The 25,996-nt window shown below is 41.7% G+C and overlaps 1 protein-coding gene across 3 annotated transcripts in view; it reads right to left on the bottom strand.

Annotated features, from left to right (window-relative positions):
- The window catches only part of STAB2 (stabilin 2), a 171,397-nt gene extending 147,681 nt beyond the window's left edge, over positions 1-23,716 (bottom strand). For all 3 annotated transcript variants that reach the window (XM_036760302.1, XM_036760303.1, XM_036760304.1), the window contains exons 1-9: positions 23,462-23,716; positions 17,079-17,212; positions 16,160-16,275; positions 10,546-10,631; positions 8,644-8,713; positions 7,852-7,947; positions 6,545-6,670; positions 6,117-6,313; positions 4,017-4,150 (exon numbers count right to left, since the gene is read on the bottom strand). In XM_036760302.1, coding sequence (XP_036616197.1) covers positions 4,017-4,150; positions 6,117-6,313; positions 6,545-6,670; positions 7,852-7,947; positions 8,644-8,713; positions 10,546-10,631; positions 16,160-16,275; positions 17,079-17,212; positions 23,462-23,542 — 1,040 coding nt within the window. In that variant the 5' untranslated portion in view covers positions 23,543-23,716. The remainder of the gene's footprint in view (positions 1-4,016; positions 4,151-6,116; positions 6,314-6,544; positions 6,671-7,851; positions 7,948-8,643; positions 8,714-10,545; positions 10,632-16,159; positions 16,276-17,078; positions 17,213-23,461) is intronic.
- Positions 23,717-25,996: the final 2,280 nt, after the last annotated feature.

Here is a 25,996-nt window from a genome sequence, read left to right as displayed (position 1 = left end):
TTTGGAGCCCCTACTCTCTCTAGTTGGGGCTTTTTATTTTTCCTGGTGGCCTTTACTCTCTATGCTCTCACCCCTATTAAAATCTGTTCTCCAGAAAAGATTTCAAGCTTATTAACTCTAAGGAATTAATGACTGACAGCCTCTTACAATTGTTAATGTTTAAACAGACATCAAAACTTTAACTAAAGGAATGCAGCTCTAATGATGGAATCTTGGACATCATGCAGCAAGTTGGGGAGACATTGTAGAAAGCAGGACTTTATTTATTTTGAAGCTTTAGAATTATATACCATATAAATAATCCTTTACCTCCTTTGCTTAAAAGAAACAACAACTAGTATTATCATTTTTATTGCATCGGCACAGCCTAACCATGAGCAATCAATATATTTCTCCCATTATTAAGGTCTGACTTTTTCTGTGAAGCATTACTCTATCTACTTGTAAAACTGTCTTAGTTACCACAGCTCACCATGGTGATGCCAATTTCCCCTTGAATCTTGCCCTCACTCACCTAGTAAAAGCCTTGCCTTTAGATTAAACAATATTTCCAGAAAGCATCTGTTAAAATGCAAACATATTACCTGACGGGAAATATTTCAACCTGTGTATTGTTACCTGCTACCACCCACTCTCTCAGGAGCACATACAATATGATCTGATTGGCTGGCAGTAGATACATTTTGATGGTGGGGGATGAGGAAAAGGAAAGGCTAGAGGATTGTCTAAGGTGAGCAACCCCAGGGAGCTGGGTGGGAGGGATTCTGAAAACTTGGAGAAATCATCAGAATGCTGGGTAAGTAAATACTCAGCAAAGGCAGAGAGAGAGTACATCAAAAAAAAAATATGAGAGACAGGGAGGACGAGCTCTGACTTCTTCATCCTTCTCCCTGGTATTCCTGATCACCAGGTCATCCCATAAAGCTTTCCCTACCAATAGGGTTTTGGGGTTTTTTTGCACCCAGAAAGCTTTTGCATTCCTGCTCAATTTCCAGGAAGTCCAACCGATGTTTATATACTCTCCCTAATCTTGTTTTGTACTGCAGACGTCTAATATTTCACTAATAAGGAAACAACTATATACATTATGGAGTCCAGGCCTGTAATCTTCCCGTGCGCACATTTCCTCGGTAGCAGCTGTTTCCTGCTGCTACCATTTCCATTTAACCCTACGTGGGCAGCACGAGCCAATATTCCAGTCCTGGTACTCGGGGCAAATGATGCCAGTGTTGATTGTCTGGGGGGTTAATTCACTTAATCCACAGATTTACTAGGTAAAAAGGCACTGGGAAGGGGGGGAGGGCAGTATGGCGACCAGGAAGGTGAGGGGCTGTGAGATTGTGATACATGATTTGCTGAATCAGGGATCAAAGAATTATAATTATAAACAATCTCGGCACTCTGTTCATTTTACCAATGATGAAACTTACTTGGTCATTGGTTCATAGATTTAGAGCCAAAGGGACCTTAAAAGTTGTCTTGTCTGATCCCTTTATTTTACAGATGGGAAAACTGAGGCTCCCAAAGGTTAAGCGATTTGGCCATAACCCCACAGCTGGTGTTATGGGGGATAGAGAGCTAGGTGTGGAATCAGGAAGACCAGAGTTCAAATCCGGCCTCAGACACTAACTAGCTGTGTAACCCTGGGCAAGTCATTTAACTTCTGTCTGCCTCAGTTTCCCCATTTATAAAATGGGGAGAATAACAGCCCCCCCCCAGGTTGTTGCAAAGATCAAATGAGATAATAATTGTAAAGCACTGAGCACAGTGCCTGGCACATAGTAGGGGCTATATCAATATTAGCTATAATCATCATTATTATCATAAGATCATAGATTTAAAGCCGGAAGAGACGGTAGAAGTCTAATCAAACTCTTTCATTTTACAGAGCAGGAAACTGAGATACAAGGGCACTGAATGAATTGTCCAAGGTCACGTAGGAGGTTACGGAGCAGGGTTTCAACCTAGGCCGCTGACTTCAGAGCCAGCAGAATGGCCAAAGCATTTATTAAGCACCTACTGTGCACTAGGTATTGGGGAGGCAAAGATAGACACATGGTGTGACCTGGTAGAGTGCGAGGGTTGGAGGTCAGATTCCCCCCTTGACTCTTTCTGGCTGTGTGACCCAAGACAAATTGATTCACCTCTCTGAACCTCAGGATTCTTTTCTTTTCTTTTTTTAGATGTAAGGTGGAGGTCATAATGTCTGTATTATCTGCCTCAGAGGTTTGTTGTGAGGCTTCATGGGAACCTTTAAAACACTATAGAAATGCCAGTTTTCAGGCTGGAGAGGAGAGAGGGCTGGAATGGGGGAAAGAGGGAGGCTGGGATATGGGAATTCTCTTTAGGGTTTGAGGGACTTTCACAAGCAGAGGGATCAGACTTGTTTTCGTTGGTCCAGGGTGGGGGTGGGGTAGAAGCTTCCTGATCCCTTTAGTTTTGCAAATTATAATACGAACATTTGTCTGTTTACATGTTGACTTCCTCCCTCCCTCCTTAGGATAGGAGCTCTTTGAAGGAACTTTTTTTTTCATCCTCAATGTCTAGACACAGTGCCCTGAAATGGGACATAAATATAACAAGTGTTTAATAAATGTTTGTTGGATTAAATTATTCAACCTGATAGGCAGCTGAGGAGGGTGGGAATTTGGGGCTTGATTCAAGGAGAAACTTCCTGCCCGTGACAGCTCTCCCAAAGCGGGGGGGGGGGGGTGGGGGGGGGGGGGGGGTGGCTCAACTGAGGGCCTGCCAGCAACAGCAGAATGGCCACTTTTCCAGTGCACGGCAGAACGGATTCTGGGGCAGGGAGAAGCTGTGCGGGATGGACTCTGAGGGCCTTTTAAATGAGGTGTCTACACAGACCAAGAGGGACAGAGACACACACCAAGAGAGACGGACAGACAGACACACACACGCATGGACCAAGAGAGACAGTCAGACACACATACACAGATTGAGATACTCATGTAGAGTCAGAGAGATACACAAAGACAGAGAGACAGACAAAGACATGAGAGAGACACATATATAGAGACACATATACAAACATACACAGAGACAGACACACACAGACCAAAATAGACAGACCCAGAGATATAGACACAGACACACACACACAGACACACACACAGACCAAGACAGACAGTCAGATACACATACTGAGACACTCATATAGAGGCAGAGAGACACACAAAGACAGAGAGACACATGCAGACTGAGAGACAGACACATGTACATGAGAGAGACACACGTATACAGAGAGACATACATACATGCACAGAGACAGACACACACACAGACCAAAATAGACAAACCCAGAGATAGACACAGATATACACACTCTCAGATACACACAGACCAAGAGATATAGTCAGACACACACATACACAGACTGAGACACTCCCTAGAGACACACAAAGACAGAGATATACATACAGACTGAGGGACCCATACACAAAGAGACAGAGACACACAGAGAGACAAAAACCAAGAGACGCCCCATGGTATAATGGAGAGAGGGCTATACTTGAACTCAGAAAGATCTGAATTCAAATCCTGATTCAGACCTTGGACAAGTCACTTAATATTTTTGGGCCTCAGTTTCCTCAGCTGTAAATCTATGCTCTCATGATAAAATGATGGAAGAGATAGGGTTTCCGACTCCAAGGAGTTTCTATTCCATGGTCAACTTTGTGCAGTGCTAATGACTTTTGTTTCATGCCTTTGAGACATGGAGCTACGGCCTGGAGAGAGGAGTGAGTGATGACGCCATAGGACCTGCAGTTAAGTACTGCCCCTGACTCGCTGACTGTGTGACCCAGAGGATGTTTACCAAACCTCTCAGGGATCCAGGCAGTCCTCCAAGACTGTTGCAGAGAAAGTGCTGACTTTTTCCTTGGCAGAGGGGAAGTTCCTTACCTGGGCATTACCTCTACCCATGAAATCATAGGTCTTCTAGGTGTCCCATAGTTACCACAATCTGTCCTCTGGGGAAGGATGAAACTAGGGAGACTTACTCTGTTTGGCCGGGCGCCCTCATGGTGCAGTCGGCATTTTTGTCACATGGATTGCTGGATTCGCAGAGGTCCATCATGCTGCAGCCCAGGCCTGGGACAAAATTCTGGTAATGTTCTTTACACTCGCAGTGGGACTTCAACAGACAATGGAGGGAGGAAAAAAAAGAACCCAGTGAAATCTATGAAATTGAGGAATGCTTCTCTTCCACAATCACCACACCAAGGTTTATCTAGTTCTTAGCTATCTCCGAGTCTCTAGCTGCTTTCAAAGCTCAATGTAAATATCTCCTTAGTCTGCAATGGCTCTTTCTTGATCTTATAATAATAATATTAATGATAACTAGCATTTAGACAGCACCTACTATGTGTCAGGCTCTGTGATAAGTACCTTACAAATATTATCTCAACTGCTAGTATCCTTCTCATAAAATTGCCTTCTACTTGTTTTGTTCCTTCCTCCCTCCTTCCATCCTTCCTTTCTTCCCTCCCTCCCTTCCTTCCTCCCTCCCTCTTTCCTTCCCTTCCACAGCACGTGGCACATTGTAGAAATGTTATAAATGCTTTCTTAGCTAATATTGCTCTACCACCATGGGAGAACTTAAGGTACCACAGAATTACCACATTTTAGAGTTGGAAGATAAATAACATGGTATGATGTATAGGGCAGGGGTGAGGAACCTGTGGCCTCAAGGCCACCTGTGGCCTTCTAGGTCCTTGGGTGAGGCCTTTTGACTGAGTCCAAGTTTTACAGAAAAAATCCTTTTATTAAGGGGATTTGTCTGTGAAGTTTGGATTCAGTCAAAAAGCCTCACTTGAGGACCTAGAGGGTCACATGTGTCCTTGAGGCTGCAGGTTCCCTGCACCTGGTATAGAGAGCTGGTCTCAAATATAGGAAGAAGTGGTTCAAGTCCCAGATCTGACATGGATTTGCTGTGTGACCTTGGGTAAGTCACTTGACCTTAGTGCTCTACTCAACTCTCCAATATTCTAAGTTGAAGAGAAGGTGCTGACCTGTATTGGTAGAGAAGTTTCCTCACTTGTATCAGTGAAATCTCCAGTTCAGTCCCTATCTCAATTCCAGGGTTCAAAAGGCCCTTAGTAGCTACCTAGTTCAGCCTATATTGGAAAAGGAAGCTTGGGTCCGAATAAAATCCCAGCTATGATGAATGGTCATCTAAACCTTTGCTTGAAGCCTTCCAATGAGGAAGAAGTCCCTATTTCCTAAAGCAGCCTATCCCACTTTAGGCAGCTGGAATTACTGTTTTTCCTGAATTTGACTCTGCGACTGCCGCTGGTTGTGACTTTTTCCACACTTTGGGGCTAAGCAGAACACAGCTAATGCTTCTTCCACAAATTAATGCTTTAAATTCGTGAAGAGTAAAGCAGCAGGCTGCCTCCCACCCCTTCTCCATCAGAATAGAAAGCCATTGCTTTTTTTGCTCCCATTTTCAAAAACTCCTATTTTTCAGTGTTTAGCATTATATTTCTGACTTTGCTCAGCCTAGTCTTTATATCTGAGATGGCGTGTGAAGGGATAATGTCTCAGGATTCAGAGAACCTGAATTCAAATTTCTTTTCTGATGCTAACTGCCTTTGTTACCTCGGACCCTATGATTTCTACTATGCCACTCACTACCTATGTCACCTTGGACAAGTCACTGAACCCGTCTTGCCTCAGTATCCTCATTTGTAAAATGGGTGTTTGCCTCTGAGGCCCCTTGAACAAGTCATTGGACTTCCCTGGATCTCAGTTACCTCATTCATAAGAGGGAGGAGGTAGGCTCTAGGTCCCTCTGGCTCTCTATCTCTGACCATGAAACATCTCAGGCATCATGTTACTTGCTTGCAAACTTGAGTCCAACCAGCTAAGCAGAGAGTGAGGCTCAGGTATAAAATGAGCTCTAAATCTATGATCCTGTGAAGAACTAAGGTCAGCTCCTTCTTTAAAATGAGGCAATTGGTCTAGCTGGTATCCAAGGACCTTTCCAGCTCTGACGCTCTATGATTCTATAATTGTTAATTTTCCTTATTTTTGTAATTTCACCATTTGGGGCCAGCCCCATCCAAAGAAGCATCCCTTCCATGTTATCATCTGCTCACCTTTCCAGGGCCATCGTATTGGCACACTGTGGACTGAGTGGGACAGCCTCCAAAGTCTTCTTGGCAAGGGTCTACAGGCACACACACTTGGCCGTCCCCTTTGTAACCATCTTGGCAGGTACATCGATGTCGATTTGGTCCCAGATAAGTACAATGGGCGTTACTGTCACAGACCTTTTGCGAACATGGGTTGATAGCTTGAGAAAGAAGGATAAAATAAAGGACAGATTAGTGAGGTCTGGCTGTGAGCAAAGGAATTTGAATTACGAGGAATGGTAGATGAACACAAGTAGGCCCAGGAGATGGGTCTCTTGGTAAATAGTTTTTTCCAGAAAAGCTGAGTACTACCCCTCAAAAATACATTTCTGGCCTCTTGCACAAATTGTTTTATATCCATCAATGCAGCAGGATGCGTTAGTGTTACTTACGCTCACAGTGCCGGCCATCTCCTTGGTAATTGGGAATGCATTTGCATTCTAATACGGACTCATCTATGCTGGAAGTAGAACATCTGGAATTTTCTGGGCATAACAAAGCATCACACTGTGGGATTGCTAAAATAAATAAAGACAGACGGGTCAAGGAGAGATTTAGAACTAGAAACCGACCTCAGATCCCTCCTAGTATGACCCATACCTGAAGAATTCCCTCTAGAACATACATGATAAGATTGATATGGCCACTTCTATCCTCTCTCTGATAGGTACTTGGGGGTATAAGAGAAAGGCCTTGGATTGAGACGAACAATGAGTATGTGACTTTAGGTAAGTCATTTGCCTTCAGGTTCTTCATCTATGAAATGAAAAGGTTGGATGAGATAGCCTCTAAAACCCCCTCTGATTACGTGATTGTGTCTCTGGACAAGACATGAAACCTTTCTGTTCCTCAGACAACTCTTTAGGGCTGAGAAGGACCTCAGAAGTCATGGGGTCCAACGCAGCATTTTACAGATGAGGAAATGGAGGCCCAGAGAGGTCAAGGGGTATCCCTTGAATCCCAGGTTTGAATCCTGTCTCTGCCACTTACTGTGTGGCCATGGACAAATCATTTCCCGTTGGTTTCCTCTTCTGTAAAATGGGAATGATACTGATACTACTGTGCCTAGCACACAGAATTGCTGCAAGGAAAATGGTTTATAAATTACATAGCCCTACTGAAATGTGAGTTATTACTACGGGAAAACTGAAGTCTATAAAAGCAAAATTAGACTTATCCAAGGTCACACAGCTAGTGACACATGTAGGGCGAATCACTTGGCCTTTAATAATAATAACAACAGCTAACATTCATATAGCACTTACTATGTGCTGGGCAATTTACAGATATCTCATCTGATCTTTACAACGACCTTGGGAGAGAGGGTGCTATTATTATCCTCATTCTACAGGTGAGGAAACTGAGGTAAATAGAGGTTAAGCAACTTGCCCAGGTCATGTAGCTGGCAAGTGAATGAGGCTGGATTTGACCGCAGGTCGTCCTGACTCCAGACCCAGAACCCATCCCCCTGGCTGCCTCCAAGCTAGACGGCCTTGGAGGTTCTCTCTAGTCTGAGACCCTATGATCTCTCTTTCTTAGCTCCCCTGAAAGTGTGAAGGAAGTCTCCTGTCCCAGTGGCAAGCCCTGAACCCTTCTGACTCCTTCCCAAGCTTCCTAACCACCTGACAGTCTGCTGGGAGCAGGGATCATGCTGGATCCAGCCCATGGAGGCTGCACCGGAGGCCACGTCTACACTTACGCTCATCGCAGTTGGGGCCCGAATAGGCAGAGTAGCACAAGCATGCTCCATCTCCGTCCAGTCCACTGTTGCACACGCCATGGACACAGCTGCAAACTGAAGAGAGAAGCAAACACGCCACACGTCTATGGCCCTTCTCAACCCACATGCATCTTCCTCCCAACAGACAGTTTGCAAGGTGAGCAGGGAATGTGCTCTTATCATGGGGCCCTATGGTCTGTGCTGAGAGGAGCCTCAGAGGTTCAGTGACTTGTCCAAGGTGACGTAGGTGGTAAGTGGCATAGGCTCCAAGGGCTAAAGCTGGAAGGGACCTCAGAGGAAATTCTAGTACAACTCCCATCTTACAGATGAGGAAACTGAGGCAGACAGGATTAAGTGACTTGCCCAGGGTCACATAGCTAGTAAATGTCTGAGGTGGGGTTTGAACTCAGGTCCTCCTCATTCCTGGGCTGGCACTCTATCCACTATACCACCTAGCTGCTCAGATATTGTGGGTATTGCTCGCTTTTGGGGTGGAGATATGGAGGCAGCTTGTACAGTGTATTAATAGAGAGCTGGACTTTTGGTCAGGAAGACTTGATTTCAAGTCTTGCCCCAGACATGTATTTGCAAGGACTTGGTTTGGTTTGCTTCTTTGAATCATCCCCTTTTAAAAGATGTTTATTATCAAACAAATATCCATTTATTATCAAATAGCTAATATTTGTTATAATAATAGTTAATATTTATGTAATGCCTCAAAGTTGGCAAATTTCTTTGCAGACATTTTTTTTTTCATTTCATTGGGCAAACCTGAAGTGCAGTTGGGTCCAAACAGGTTCTCCTCGGCGCAGGTTTCACAAGCTGTTCCACCAAATCCTTCCTGTAGGACAGAACAGAGCACATGTCACTAGACTAAACAGTACCCATCAACACTTGGAATGTTCTCTCATTATACTGTATCTTCTCATTGGTGAGATGCAATATAGCTATGAGAAAACACAGCATCCTCTGACCTCTGTACATTTGTATACCTTGACCCAGTATCTTGTGCTAACTCCATCCTCATTTCTGTGTGTTGAAATTTTTTTCTTCCTTCATGCCCCATTTAGGCATCCCCTCCACCATGATGCCTTCTCTAATATTTCCCATCCCAATTGAAAGTTTCACTCTCCCACCTCAAATTTTCTTTTGTATGAATTTCTCCTTTGCCTATCATATTCTGTCTTATATTATACTCATTCACGCTGTACATAGAGACAAAATGGGGGAGTGGACAGAGGACTGGACTGGAATAGAGTAAGACCCTGATTCAAGTCCCATCTCTAATGAACACGGGCTATGTAACCTTGGCAAGTCACCCAACATCTCGGTGCTCTAGACACTTGGCCAAGAATCTAAGCAGCAGAGAAGGCACTAACCTGCATTGGTGGAGGGAATTATACGAATGAAATCACATGTCTAGTCCCCATCCCCTATATGTCACCTAGGACCATAGCTTTATAGCTGGAAGGGACTTCAGGAGCTATGTGGCCAGAATGCTAAAGTATCTTGTTCAAGGTTGAACAGTTAGTAAGTGACAGCGAAGGATTTGAACCCTAATCCATCCTTTCTAAAGTCAGTTTTGTCCCATTGAGCAACACTACCCCCCCTCCTCATTCTCCACTCTGCATGTGTGGACTGGGTTTTATATGACTAGAATCATAGGATTATAGATTGAAACCTAGAAGGGACCTCAGGGACCTTGGAGTGCAACTCTTCTCATTTTGTAGGTGAGGACTCTGAGGTCTATAGAGGTCAAGTGACTAGTCCCAAGACTAGTAAGAGTCTGAGGCTGGAGTCATAGGATCATGGATTTAAAGCTGGTCAGACCATCAAGTCCTCATTTTACTCTTATGTTATAGATGCGGAACTAGGGCCCACAGAGATAATGTGACTTACCTAGGGTCACATGACTTGTAAGTTGCTGAGGTGGGATTTGAATCTAGGTCTTCCTGACTTCAAGTCCACAGTTCTAATACATTGTACTTGCTTCTAAACAATTAGATGGAGAGCAGGACCTTCATTCGTTGTATCTATCTTGATACTCGCTAGTGCCTAGCATATAGTAGGTACTTAATACATTTAAGAGCCTACTATGTGCCAGGTACTAGGTTAAGTGCTGGGGATATGATGAAAGGGAAAATACAGTCCCCAGCATCATGGAGCTCATGGTACCTACCTTACAGGCTCAAATAAGAGAGGTCACAGGATTGTTGATTTTATCATAGATTTAGAGCTGGAAAGGACCTCAGAGTCAATCTAGTCCAAATTCCATCTCTTTACAGGGTAGGAAACTGAGGCCCAGAAAAGAGAGGTGATTTCACAGGTCATAGAATTATAAGATCAAAGACCCAGGGCTGGAAGGAGCCTCAGATGGGTTGGACCCATCTAGTCCAGCCTCCTCATGAGTGACTTGTCTAAGATCATAGAGGTAGTTAGTGGCCCAGCCGGGATTTGAACCCATTTCCTCTGACTCCAAATCCAGAACTCTTATAAATAGCATTATTATGTTGTAATTGGGATAAGAGGATGGATAGATTGTGACCTGCACCAAACTGAAGGACTGCCCACGACTGGTGGGGTCAAAGAACCATGGACGTATTAAGGAAAGGGGCACCTCTAGTGGCTAAGGTTAGAGAGCATGAATTGTGGAGAACTCATCCCCGAGCTTACCGAACAACTGCAGCTTCCGTTTCCTTCGATGCCATCGGAACAACTCCCCCTGCCACTGCAAGGGGTCTTCTCTCCTCCAGGACATTCTAAAGGAAGCAATCGAGAAGTCAGAGCTGAAAACACCACGGACAAACAATAACGATGATAAATAAGGCCTTGCTCACAGAAATGATAGATTGGTATCAGGATGAAGGGCACATCTAGACCTGTCCCCAACCCCAGGAGCAAAATGGGCTACTACTGTCACTGACATTGATATCTCTGGAATGGAGGCAAAGGGGGAGGGGATGTGCTACCATGGGATGAGCCCTGGCTCTGGTGTTGAAGGACTCCAATCCCCCTTTTGAAATTTGAGATGTCATTGGGTAAATCACCATAACCCTTACAGCTGCACCCTCTTCATTTGTAAAATGATGTGGTTTGAGTGGATGGCCTCCTGAGGTCCTTCCCAGCTTTAGCTCTATCATTGGCCAGCTCATTAGTTGTCTTTCTCATTAGGCTGCGAGGGCAGGGGCTGTCTTTTACCTTCCTTTGTTTACCTACTACTTAGCACATTTCCCGGCACATAGTTTTTGTTTTTGTTGTGTTGTTTCAGTCGTGTCCGACTCTCCATGACCCCATTTAGGGTTTTCTTGGCAAAGATCCTGGAGTGGTTTGGCATTTCCTTCTCTGGCTCATTTTACAGATGAGGAAACTGAGGCAAATATGGTTTAAATGACTTGCCTAAAGTCACACAGCTAAGACATGTCTGAGGCTGGATTTGAACTCATGAAGACAAGTCTTCCTGATTCCAAGCCCAGTACCCAACAGACTGCTTCAAGTTACGTTTTTTACAAAGCTAAAAAAATAGCTAAAGGCATATCTCTCATGCTAGCCAAAGCAATCTCCATGCCCTCATTTAACATGATGTCCAGAACTGCAATTTTCAGAATTCTCCTTTGCAATAGGTATCATTGGACACAGTCTTCCCTCACTTCCAGGACAAATTTCTGGGTGCATTGTGTATTAAAAATAGCTGATAAAGCTATTTTGGGTCACAGTGGTTTCATTTTCCCTGAGTCATCACCAGGACCCCCAGTGGCCTTCTACTTGGCTATTCTTCTCAGTGAAGAGGTCAAGCCATTATCAGCTGGTCCACAAAGCATCATATTGTTCTGGAGCTTTAGGGAGGGAGATAATGAGTTTCCTTTTGGCATGAAGCTAGGACCCTCCTAGGAATTCTATATTTTCTGAAATAAGGAAAATATTAATTCATTGTCAACAGCTGGGTGTGAAACCTTGCTGGTTGGATTTTCAGATAACACGAATGTTTCCTGGGTTTTCCCATTTATATCCCTGGTTGGAATTGTGTATCCTGATGGGAAATAAGCAAGCACAGTGACCTTGGCAATGTCAGGGACAGTTAGGCAACGGCTCTCCAGTAGACATGTTACCAATCCTCCTGCCTGTATTACTGAGATAGGATCTGAGAGTTTTAAAAGGGAATTCAGCGGCCATCCCTAACCCCCACACCTTACAGATAAGAAAACGGAGGCCCAGAGAGGTTCAGTGATGTGCCTGTGGTCACACAGAGCATGCATGGAAAAAAGAATCCTTTTACAACATAAGTGGTAAATTGCTATCTACTTAACGTTCAAAGAACTTGAATGAAAGGTCAACAAATACTTCTGCTCTTAGATACAAAGGACCCATGTTCAAATCCTGCCTTTGCCACTTAACTACCTGGGCAAGTCATTTAACCTGTCTTAACCTTTTTGTGTTTGATGGCACCCACTGGCAGTGTGGCCAGCCCTATAGCTCCTTTCTCAGAATGTTTGCAAATGCAAAAGGGAAAAAAAACCGTGATAGGATTTTAAAGGAAATATATTGTAATAGTTATCAGAATATTAAAAAAGTTCACAGACCTCAGGTTAATAACTTTTGCTCTTTGCCTCAGTTTCTTCATTTGCAAAATAAAGGACTAGCTAACCTCTGAGGTTCCTTTCAATTCTAGAATTATGATGCTATGAGTTGGTGATCTAGGAAGGCAGCACTTTTCTTTGAACTTCTTCCTTTGTAAAATGAGGGGTTACATTAAGGTCTCTTCCTATTCTTGGAAGGCACATTCTCTCCCTAACTTTGACTATTAGAATCGCTAACTTTCTTCAAAGCTGAGTCAAGTGCTACCCTATAGGAGACCTTTCCTCATCTACCCAACTGTTAGTAGTCCCTTCCTAATAACAGTGTATCTACTTGGAATACATTTTGCATTTACGTTCATGCGTTATTACCTCTGCCTATGGTGTCCAGAGATCTGGCTTCAAATCCTGACTCTGATCTTTACTTCCTGTATAATCTTGGGCAATTTAATTTAACTTTTGAGTCTCAGCTTCCTTGTCTATGAAAGGAGGTACCTTTCAGGTCTAGATCTAGGGGCCTATGAGCATGCAAACACTCCACCCCTGCACACACACATACATTTTATTCAATTCCATAACAATTAAATCTCATAATTTGACATAAAATAGCTACTAAGTGCCTAGTTAATTCTGGTTTGCTCATGTGTGATATGATCTCTGAAAGAATTTTGGTTCTGTATTCCTGAATGAGAATGACCACTAGCAGAACCAAGGAGACCCAGGTATTGTAGCCTTGCCAGTTTTAATAAGGGCAAAATCATTAGAAACTCAATGGTGATAGCTGCATGGGGTGGGGGGGTGGGGAGTGGTCGGATTTTGTGCCTGGGTTTTTTTTTTAACATTTTATTTTTTTTTATTCTTTTAATTAAGATTTTTTATTTTTAGATGTGTCTGGTTTCTAAAGGGGTGATGATATGGTTGATTTACTGAGAAGAAAGAGAATTCTGCCTTGCAGAGTTTGTAGCTGCAGAGCCTGGGAATGTGCTTCCTCCAAATGTAAGCCCAAGGATACCTTTCCCCTTCCCTGCTTCCCCCCTCCCAGAACCCTTATCTCGTCAGGAAACGTAAAGCGATAGCCAGAATCTCACTTTGTCTTCACAGTGAAATTCAGAGAGAGACACTTCTTCCTCCACACGTCACAGGAAGGAAGGAAGCCTTTCTAACAAATGCAGCATGTTCACTTACGAAGATAAAGGGTGTGTTCTCTAGTTCTTCCCCCCTCTATTGAGTGACAGAAGGAATAAAAAGCACCCACACACTGTTTGCTCTTCTGATCTCCAGATTAGGCAATAATATTCCGATTGGCTGCTTCCATCCTCTCCCTTCTGCTCGCTCATACCTTACTTTATCTATTTTGTAGCCATTGAAATATGTACATTTTTTTTGTCCCAAAAGAACATAAGCTCCCTGAAGGCAACTGCTTTTTTTTCCCTTTGTGTCTCCAGAGCTTAGCACACAGCATTCACTTAGTAAATCCTTTTTGATTGGCGAATTGCTTCTCTAGTTCAGAGGCTCTCAAATCTTTTTTCCCCTGTCCTGAACTCCTTTGGCAAATCTGGTGAAACCTATGGACTCCTCAGAATCACGTTTTTAAAAGCTTAAAATACATAGTATTAAATTGAAATGGTTGGTAGACAGTAAGACTGCAATGATATATGATATAGCATTAAGTCTCAAAACTATAGTAATTTTGAAATAGTTTTTCATGGTGTTTGACGGGTTAAGGTCAGATACAGAATTAGAGTTAGGTGTCTGATGATTTAGGGCAGGAGTGTGTCCAGACACACTTTTAAGTTTAATTTATATCATTAATGTTTTCTCTATCACTTTCTTAAGTCTAGAAAATAAAAAAAATATTAAATTAATTTCTAATTAATAGCATTTGCTGATTTCTTAATTGCAAATGCTCACACTGAAAATGTAACAATGAGCTGGCTCCAGTATATCCTTGGGTTTGAGTTAGTCACCTGATGGTTAGATGTGGAGAAAGGGCTGATTATCATAAATTGTAAGGTGATATGAAAATATCTGTCATTTCTATAGTTGATGAAATCACAGGTATTGCTAATTCTGCTGTGCTTTGTTGCCTGCATTTATAAAGGAAAGAAATGCTAAGTTTTTGTTAGGGGTAAGTGAAAATCAAGATGTGATTTATTTCCCATCCAAGTTCACAGACAGCTTGAAATATAGTCACAGATCTGGCCCCCAGATTAAAAAAAAAAACATTTCAACTCATTGTCTGTGCAGCTGCCAAAATGACATTCCTAAAACGTAGCTTTGAGTACGTCACTCCCCTGTTCAAACATCTTTAGTGCCTACTGTCTCTAAGAAAAAATACAAACTTCTTGGCCTGCCTTTAAAGAATGATCTGGGTCCCACATTTGTTTCATCTTATTTCATATTATTTTCTTTCACACACTCCTCTACCAGGTAACCGGCCTAACCGCAGCTCCCTAGACAGAGCCCCACATCTCATGCCTCCAGAATGGTGTAGAGGTGGAATCTTATGGAATCCACATTTGGAATCCTCTCTCTCCTCATCTATGCCTTTGGAAATGACTTTGTATATACTTCCTGCTGCTGATCTAGGCAGATTTGTAGAACAAGCTCCTTAAGGTCAGTGACTACTTTAGTAGAGGCAGCTAGGTGGTGTAATGGACACAGCATGGGACCTGGAATCAGGAAGCACTAGGTTCAACTCTAGCCTCAGCCTATTTTACTAGCTGTGTGATCCTAGATGAGTTAACCTGCCTCAGTTTCCTTATCTGTAAAATGAAGATAATAATAGCACCTCTCAAGGTTGTTGGGGGGAGCATCAAATTAGATAATATTTATAAAGTGCTTTTCAAACCTTAAAGCATACTATAAATGCAAATTATTCCTATTACTGTTTATCTTTCTTTCCCCAGTACCCAGCGTAGTCTCATGCACCATGATCTCAAAGCATGCTTTTTGAATTGAACAATCTGAAGGAAGGCAGTGAGCTTTCAAAGAACTTTTTCACGTTTGTTACCACTTTGATCTCATATGGGGAACTTTTCTATGCTTGGCAGCAGACATAGTATAGTGTGCTTGAGCTTCTGATTTCAAATCATCTTTTTTTTATAGTGACTGTTCTCTTGATCATGCTAAAAGATCAGAGAAAGAGGGGAGAGTAATATGTTCACAGGACCAAAGAGCCAGAGCTGGAAGGGACCTTCTTTCATGAATGGGGAAGCCTAGGTTCAAAGTTATCAAGCTATTTGCCCAAGGTTATACAGGAAGTAAAGATCAGTGAAGATCTGAACTCAGATCTCTGAACTCCAGAGCCAATATTCTTTTTTTTAATTGCATAGTGCCTCTGAACCATAAATATTTGCAAAGCAGTTGACAAACATTATCTTCTTTGAGCCTCACAGTCCTGCACTATTAAACACCATTTTACAGGTGAGGAAACAGGCTTAGAGAGCTTAAGGAACTTGCCTGGGGTCAGAGCTAATGAGTGCCAGATGGGAGATTTGAATGTAGATCTGTCTCTACTTCAATTATGCCATGAACAAATGCAAATTCTGCCTATAAATTTAAATATGCCTGCATACAGACAAACTGAGCTAAGAGGCTCAGAACATCCTATCAGTTTTCTCATTGCAAAGCTTGCTTGTCTGTGAAACTGAATGAAGACCAGGAAGACATTTGCTTTGTGTCCATAAATCTGAGCTAAGGACAGGGGCACTCACCCATGCAGTCTGGACCCCAGAATCCTGGGCAGCACAGGGGTTGTACATATTCCTTCCTGCATATATGTCGGCATCCAGGAAGAGACAGGGCATAATCTCTGACCTTGAAGGAATATCTTAGACACAGAGAAAAAATAGGAGTGGGGTTAGGGACACATTAGAAAAATGTAAGAAGTTTTCTAGAAAGCTACTTAGAGGAAATCCTATACAAATCAAAGGAATACAACTCAGTGAACCAGATGCACTGCTTATTGAATCAATAAATCAAGCATTTATTAAGCACCTACCGCGTGTCAAGCATTGTGCTAGATGCTGGGGATAAAAAGACACAAAATGAAATGCTGCATTCTCAAACTTTTATTCTATTTGCATAACTTGACTATAATCCTGTTTGAAGAGATGAAATAAACCAAGAGCTTCTAAAGGGGAAAAGAAAGAGTGGTACCAGAGGCAATGGAGTTAATTTTTTTAAAGGTTCAACTTTTTTTTTTTGGAAAGAAGAGGGACTAGATCAATGTGGTCATTAACGTAGGAAACTCCCAGTTGAGGAAACTTCATCTACCAAAGCAATTTCACACCTTCTCTGCAACCCAGTGTCTCAGAGAGTTGCCTAAAGCATTATGTGGTTAAATGACTTGACCAGGGTCACAGAGTCAGTATGTGTAAGAGGTGACACTTGAATGCATTTAGGGTTTCTGCCTTCAAGGACAGCTCAGCATGCATATCACCTCTTTTATGAGGTTTGAATTAAAAGCAATAAGTGGTTTAAAGATTCATATGAATAGATTTAAGACACAAAGATAGATTTCTTGATGTACTATTGGAAGAATAAAGGAAAATTTCAGGATGCTACTTGGTGGCAGATCAGTTTCAGTCACCCTAGACAATTTCTGCAATAGGACTTGTCCATGGTACTTACCTGCAGTCTCGCACTCCTGAGGAGCCATTGGTCACTTTAGTGTAACCTTCTGGACAATTGATTCGAAGGTTGAGACTACAAGATCGACACTCCGTCCTGGTGGTAATCAGCGTCTTCTTGTCACATCTATTTGCCTGGGGAAAGTAATGAAATACTCTCAATTCATGTTCTGACAGACATTTGGGAACATCTCACCAACAGTCAAGGTCATTTAAACAACTATTTATCTGAGGACTGGATCCTAGCTATAATGTTATTGAGACAAACTTCACTAGCAAAATAGCTGTTTAAAATGGGAGAGATGTTTCTGCTTGGTTTGGTGCAGTTCGATTCAACACCAAAGGAATTTTAAAAGCACCTATGTGCAAGGCATTGAACTAGGTGCTGGTTATTTTTATTGTTGTTCAGATGTGTAATTTCATCAGTGTATGGGACAATACTTTATATAATATAGTTTTAGAGAGTTGCTTGCGGGTTCAGAGAGGCTAAGGGCCTTACCACACAACTACCACATGCCAGAGGCTAGATTTGAACCAAGGTCTTGCTGACCCTGAGGCAGGTTTCCTAGTCTCTATGTCACAATATATTGTGTATACATAGCCAAAAATGAAAACAAGGCAAAACAAAAATACCAAACCAAACCAAAACCCCATTCTTTTCCCTCAGGGAACTTAAATTTGATCTGGGGATGCAATGTAGGATCCTAGATGTAGGCTTAGAGCTAGAAGAGACCTTTCAAAATGATTAAGTTAAAACCTTTTTTTTAAACAGATGAGTAAAGCGAGGTATAGAGAAGTTAAATGACTTATCTACCATCACACTGAGAGTGACAGTTAGACTTTTAATCCAGATTCTTTGACTCCAAATTCAGGAGGTTTCCCCTCACTACACCAATCATAAAATCTAAGATCAAATTGAAGAGGGATGAAGAAAGCTCTCTTAGAATCAGAGGTGAAGAAGGCTGCATTCCAGGTCTGGAGGGACACCCTGTGCAAAATTTCAGAGATAGAAGATGCCAGATTGGAGTCAGGAGGACCTGAGCATGAAACCTGCCTCGTACACTTACCAGCTGTGTGACACCCAGCAAGTTGCTTAATCTCTTTCAGCTTCAGGTTCCTCATCTATAAAATAGCGACAATAAAGGTACCTGTCTCCTAGTGTCATTGTGAGTATACAGTGAGATATTTGTCAAGTGCTTTGTGAATCTGAAAGTATTATGTGAATGCTAGCTATTATTATTATAAATGCTAGCTGAAGGAGAACATTGTGAAACAAGGCTGGAAAGGTAGAGTGAAGCCAGATTGTGAATAACATTAAATGTTGAGCTAAAGCATTTCTATTTTGTCTTAGAGGGGATAGGGAGCCTATGAAGGTTTTTGAGCAGGGTCAGATCTGGGTTTCAGAAAGATCATTTTGGCAGCTGTGTAGAAGGTGGATTAGAGTGGGTTCTAGTTAGGATCTTCCAAGGAAATTGGTCACAGAACCTGCTGTTCTCAAGAATTGCAGAACCAGAGGTGGAAGGGATTGTAGAGGCCCTCTGGTCCAAGCCATACCTAAATAAAGATCCCTTACAAAACCCCAACCAGTGGTTGTCCAAAAGGTTTGACCAACATTTGTTCCATATGTATTTACTGAACAATTACTGTGTGGCCAGCAGTATGCCAGAGACTATGATAGTTAGAGAAATATAATTGTTCCTGCCCCCAAAAGGCTTGTGATCTCATCGGAGAGACAAGGCATATCTATTGAATAGCAACATAATATGGCACATGATAAAGTCTGCCACAGAGAAGATCGGATTGTTTCTCGTATTCCAGCCCTAACTCCACGATCATATGAATGACTGAATCAGTTTGCCCAGCTCTACCATTTCACATGTGTCTGATGGTCTAATCTCCTTGATCTAGAATGAATATTTCTTTTGTTGTTTCTCTCCCCTCCCCCCTCCCATGGTATCTAGCAAGTTCTGTGCACATCACAGACACTTAATAATATTTTATTCATATTATCAGAGATATAGAGCTAGAAGGAATCATATCACATATTTAGAGCTGGAAGGTATCTCAGAAGTCATTGAATCTAAAACTCTCATTTGAGAGATGAGGAAACTGAGAATTTGGAGAGTTATGTGACTTGTCCAGGGTCACGTAGTTGATAAGTGTCTGAGATGGTATTTGAACCTAGGTCTTCCCAACCCCCAGTCCAAAGATTTATCTACTGTTCCATGGTCCCTCAATTTATGTCAACAAGCACTTCTCAGGTACCTACTATGAGCCAGGTACTCTGCTAAATTCTGGGGATACAGTGACAAAGATGAAGTGATGTGGGCTACTCAGAGGTCATCTGGTCCATCCCACTCATTTTATAACTCCAGAGAAGTTAAACAACTTGTCCAAGGTTGGGCAGGCAGTAAGTGGCAGGGATGAGATTTGAACCCAGGTCTTCTGGCCCCAGATCCAGCACAAATTTCACTTTACCAATGAGATCATTCAACGGTCCTTTCTAGTTCTAGTGGGTCAAATCTGAAATAGAAAGACCCTGGAATGCTCCAACCATGGAAGTAGACATGATATGGTGGCAAAAGAACTGACTTTGATTGGAATCCTGGCTCTGTGATCTTGGGGGTTTCTGTGACCTTGGTTTTCTTCTTTTTTATAGATCCCAGTTTCCTCGTCTGTAAAATGAGGGGAGAGCACTAGCTGATGCAGTACTTTGGAGCTTTAGTCTATCCTAGCTCTAAAAGCTATATGATCCCTAAAGGTTTTTTCCTCTAGTTTTAGAATCTAGAATCCCTTAATAAAAGGATGTACTCTGTAAAACTTGGACTCAGTCAAAAGGTCACCTTAAGGCTGCAGGTTCCCCACCCCTGTTCTAGATCCTTTGATCTCTGGGGAATAAAAGCAGTAGCACCCAAAATAATTTGAATCGACACTGTGGAACTGCTGGGATGTTGAAGTCAGATTCCAATTTTCCTAAACACACTTTTCAATTATTTTATCTTTAGATTATTATATCAAATGGCAGCTGACACAATTCACCCTTCCCTTTCTCTCCCACACTTACTAGTCAGTTTCTACCATTCCCTTCTTATAGTGCCACTGGCTTTCAAATGTTCCCTGCCAAGTTAGAAAGCTCAATTCATAAATTCTTAGACTTGGAGGGAAAGCATGGATATTAATTCTTTCTACACACATGGCTCCCAACCTAGTTCAGAGACTCTGTACTTCTTGCTTGGAAGCTGCCATAGCTTCCTAATTGGTCTCCCTGTTTTTAGTCTCTCCTTTCCAAACTCTTCTCTACAAAGTTGCCAAAGTACTATTTCTAAAGCCCAAGTCTGAATATGGCACACCTCTATTCCTCATTCTTTATTATTTGTCTCTAGCCTTGGCTTCTAGATTTATTACACATTACTCTCTCTTTTTACACTCTACATCCCAGCCAAAACAGTCTCCTTGCTATTTCTCAGGCAAAACATTCCACTTCCCATGTGCCTTTGCATAGGTTGTGCCCATTCTTGGAATGCACACTGCCTCCCTAACTTTACCTATTAGAGTCTCTCACTTTCTTCAAAGCTCAGTCAAGTGCTACCCTATAGGAAGCCTTTCCTCATCTACCCAGCTGTTAGTGGTTCCTCCCCAATTATAGAGTATCTACTTTGAATATATTTTGTATTTATGTTTACTTCCCCTAGGCTCCTTGAGGGCAGGGACTATTAGATTTTTGTTGTACTTCCAGTGCATGATACAGAGTAGGAACTTAATAAACCCTTGTTAATTGATTGATATACAGTATTCCTGAATTTGGACACTTCTATACAATGGAACAGCAAACAAAGCCTTGACTATCACCCGAGCAACTGGGATCTGGATTGAACTAAGTACCCCAAGCCTTGTAATAACAATGATGATGATAATGGTGGTGTTGGTGTTAATGACAATGATAATTCCCACACAACAAACAGATTTCAAAATATCCTTGAGCATTCAATAAATAAACTGTACCAGCACAGGACAAGTATCCAAAATGGTACTGTTTCTGACAATTGCCTGGACTTGAAATTGATTTACAAGTATTTAAGAACAATTTTTTTTAATAGCTATCAGCATGATGAGCATGTATAATCTCCAAGCTATGTGGAAGAAAAAACTTTCAAAATATAGAGACCTGGCCGAAGAGATCAAAATCATGAGGGAACAAAATTAGGTACATATTATCCTGTCTGCTTCTAGTGTTTCCTCAAGGATGCTATCAGTGAGCCTGCAGAAGATGAGCTTCTTTGGAATGCTTTTACTCAATTACAAAAAAAGGAAAAGAAAAAAGAAAAAAGTGGTTTTGGTTTTTGTTTTGTGTGTTTTTGAACCATCTGTGCAATAGATCTCAGAATTTTGTATGAAAAGATCAATAGCAGCATAAAAGTTTTAGAACCCTTTCTACATGAACACCATTAAAATGAGAAGAAAGTGATAAATTATAATAATGATGATGATGATAACCTAAATTATAGAAGGATTATCTCTTAGGAGCTTGGCTTTATTAACCAAAGCAGATTATGGCAGAAGCAGAGCAACATAGGCTGTAAAAATTCAGCACCATACTATAACACCTGCGTTATAAAAATGAACAATTTTGAGTAACTTGACTCTGATCAATGCAATGACAAATCATAATTCCAGAGGACTGATGATGAAGAATATTACCCACTTTCTGATAGAGAAATGGAATGAGACACACGTTTCTAGTCATGACTAAAATAGGAATTTGTTTTGTGAGTTTGTTTTACTTGACTGTATTTATTTGTAACAAGGGTTTTCTCTCCCCCCCCAGCAGTGGGGTAACAAAAAAAAAGCTTGATCCTTGAAATAAAACCATTTTAAAGAAGTGAAGCCCTCCAAAATATTAGGAAGACAGTACCTGGTAGATTGCATATTGCATAACTACATATCAGATGCTTAAAATCTTTTATAAATGAATAGAAGACCCACCTTCTGAGAGAGAAGTGAAAGACTCAAAGTACAAATTGAGTCACATAGTTTTGGGCATAACAAATATGGGAATTTGTCTTACTTGATTATACATGCTTGTTAAAGGAATTTTGTTCTTTTTTTCCCAGTGAGGAGAGGTGGGAAGGAAAGAAAATGAATTTTTGTTTATTAAAAATTTAATTAAAATTAATTTAAAATGAAAATGATTAATTAATAAATTTTTAAAAGTTAAAAATTTAAAATAGAAAGATCTAATACAAACTGCAATAAACCCTTTAAAATGAAAACAATTAATTAAAAATAATTTAAAATAAAAAGATCTAATACAAACTGCAATAAACCCTAACAGGTGACAAGTTCTCATACTACAAATACAAACCTCAAAGTATCCTTGAGAACATAACAAATATCTATTCTGGAAGTGGACCATTAATGCATCCTGAACAGCCACACAGTCAGACATTACATTGATCCATAAAAATGTCAGAACAATGTTTTAGTAGATGTTGGCACACAGAATATGCACAACTTCTAAGCCACAAGAAGTAAAAAGCTTTGAAAATACAGAGACACCCACTCTGAGTTTAAATTTCTTTCATCAAACCTAACTTGTAGCATGAATTTAGGAGTCCACTGGAAAGTGAAAGCCTTAAATAAATGACAAAAATGACCAATGGCAATGTGTCACTGGCAGAAAGGGCTGACTTTGTTGTCTCAAAGACCTGGGTTCAAGTCACATCCCTGATGTGAGGGGTTAGGGTCTAAAATTGGAAGGGATCCCAGTGGTTATCTAGTCCACCTTAGAGATAATAATTATAACTAATGTTTTTATGTATGCTTAAAGCAGAGGTTCTTAACTTAGAGTCTGTGAAGATTGAAAAAATATTTTGATAACTGAATTTTATGGTAATCCTATGTATTTTATACATTTCAAAATATTATTTTGAAAACTGGTCTATAGGCTTCACCAAAGGGGTTCATTATGCAAAAAGGTTAAGACCTCTTGGTTTAAAGGTTTGGACAGCACTTAGAGATATTATATTATTAGATCCTCAGAACAACCCTGTGACAGAACTGCTACTATGCTCTCTGTTTTACAAATGAGGAAACCAAGGCCCAGAGAGGTTAAGTGACTTGTTCAAAGTGATACAGTAAGCAACAGAAGCTGGGTGTGGGGCCAGGTCCCCTGACTGCTTTCTACTATGCTATGTCCTAATTGTGTGACCATAAGCAAATCATTTAGTCTTTCAATGCCTCACACAGTCCCTGAGGAGTTGCCAAAATACATTAGTGGAGGGATTTTCCTGCACAGTGAGTTTCCCATACCTATTGTTATTACAAGTGGGGTGGGGGGGGGTGAGGAAGAATTATTACCCGCCAAAGACAGAAAATTTGTCTTACCTGCTCTATGGTTTCAGCCAGGGAACAGAGTATATGGATGATGAAACCCAGGAGGAAGAAAGGCTTCAGGCTTTTTCTCATGATGAGGAAATATGTGCTCCTTCCACCTTCTCTCCAGAATTCTCTAATTTTGGTAATGACCAAGTGGGGGAGGGGAGAGATCAGCTGCACTTCATTAACTTTCCCTTAGCCGATCTAGCTCTTTCTCCATCCAGTCCCTGCTTTTAAGCCCCTTTAAGTCAGTTGCCTTCTCTTCCTGTGGAGAACCTTAGGACTGAAACAACAGACATGGGAAACCTGACCTAGACAGGAAAAATGCCAAAATATGGGATTTTAGGGAAAACGACCATTCCAGTGGTGGATCCACACTACCCCTGCTGAATGACAGGATATCCTGAGAGGCAGGGCCACAGCAAGGCATGTCTGTGCCCTACACAGCTTTTAAGAACTGTCCCTGACCTCTTAGGCTCCTGCCTGACCTGCCCCATGATCCCTTGCCCTGGCACAATTCACAGAGCCAACCCCATAACTCATCTCCCTCTTTCAGGCTTGGGCCCCATGCCAGCTCATACAAATGGAATAAAACTGGCCAGACTTTGAATTTGTCAGCATTTATGGGAGCACCCAAGAGGAGGACCCTGTCCTAGGCACTGTACGGAAAAGAAACATCTATCAGGGTCTCTGATTATTTTGGGGGGAAGATTAGAATGGCCAGTTGATTATAGGATCTTGAGTTGGAAAGTCATATTATTATTATGTCATAGACTTAGAGATAGAAAGGACCTGGGAGGTCATTTAATCCAATCCCTTCATTTTTACAGATGAGGAAACCTCAGGGAGGGTGACTTGCCAACAATCACGCAGGTATTGAGGCAAAGGTGAGATTCAAACCCACAGTCCTGGCACTCCAGACCCAGCTTGCTTTCTATTGTACCAAACACAAGCTGATGTTCTCAATTCCTGTCTACCTCTGAATCCATATAGCATCTAGATGAATGGTATGGGAGCAAGAAGTCTACAAAAGCTTCCCTTTACTCTCTCCTCTCAAATGATCAGCCAACTCGCTGGAATGCTCCTGCCGTGAGGCAGCCATGAATGAATGGATGAATGAATGAAGAAAAAGAATTCTTAAACCCTTACTATGTGCACCATACTTTGATGTTAGAAGACCTTGGTTCAAATCCTGATTCCCTTGGTTGGTGCTTCCTTTCTTGGTTCTCTTGTCCTTTGTAGATCTTACTAAAATGAGGCATTAGACTCCCTTTCAGCTTCGGTCCCTCCCAGATATAAATCCACAACCATTAAGGTTCTTTATGGTTCTAGATCCTGTGGGTTTTAGGGAATGAAAGCAACAGCTCTCAAAAATGATCTGAACTAACACCCTGTGGAACCTCAGGGTTAGAGAGATGAAAGGATTTTCCCAAGGTCACATAGGTAGGATTATGGGATCTCAGAGGTCATCTAGTCCAAAGGCCTCATTTTATAGATGAGAAAGCTGAGGGTTGGTGATTTACCCATGGTCAACAAGGTAGGATTTGAACTCAGGTCCTCTGACTCCACAGCCGACATTCTCCCCACTATACTGTCATTTTGTAGAAGAGGAAACTAATGCTTAGTGACTTGCCCAAGAAAGACTCAAGTACAACAGGAGTTCAGAGGAGGCAGTTTGGAATAGACAGGACCCAAGAGGAAAGAATAGCCTTTGCTATCAAATGAGCATTGGAGATGGCCTGGTGAATGACTTGAGCTTAAAACTCAGCTTTGATGTTCCCTAGATGCCAGAGCCATAACTAGCAGCTTTGGTGCCCAGGTGAGCTTCATGAAATGCCCCCTTATATCAGCCTTTTAAAGACCAACTAAGGGCAAGCTGGGTGGTGCAGTGGCTAGATTACCAGCCCTGGAGTCAGGAGGACCTGAGTCCATATCTGACCTCAGACACTTGATACTTACAAGCTGTGTGACCCTGGGCAAGTCCCTTAACTCAGATTGTCTCAAAAAAAAACGCCAATACTCTAAGACACCAGGCTCCACTGGAGTAGAAACTACCGTTACCTGGTGGCTTCATATGTTACCTAATTATTACCTAACATTTCTGGATAACTTAATGCTAAGCTCAATTGTTTCTCTGTGGCCAAAGGAGTGTGTTGTCAGTATCATCATCTGTATGATGTGGCTGAAACACTTTGTGAACCTTATTGTACTAAGCAAATTCAATTTAATTCAAGCCAACTCAGTTCAGTTAGATTCAACAATCACTTAATCACTTAATCAATGCTCTAGGGACTGAGGAATATAAAGGCAAAAGTAAAACAGTCCTGGCCCTCAGAGTTCTTTTTATCCTTTTCCCACCCCCATGTACACAAATAAGCAAATGTAAAGTCTATATAAAGTTTATACGAAGAAATGTCAAGAGGGAGTGAGTTCTAATAACTAGGGTTGGAGCGTTCATGTAGTGAACTAGCCCCTGAGCTGTGCTTTGCAGTAAGCTAAGGATTCTGCAGCAGCAAAGATGAGCAAGGGCGTGCCTTCCAGATG

The sequence above is a fragment of the Trichosurus vulpecula genome, chromosome 5, assembly GCF_011100635.1.
Source record: "Trichosurus vulpecula isolate mTriVul1 chromosome 5, mTriVul1.pri, whole genome shotgun sequence".
NCBI lineage: Eukaryota > Metazoa > Chordata > Mammalia > Diprotodontia > Phalangeridae > Trichosurus > Trichosurus vulpecula.
This window is presented reverse-complemented; position numbering and strand designations above follow the sequence as displayed.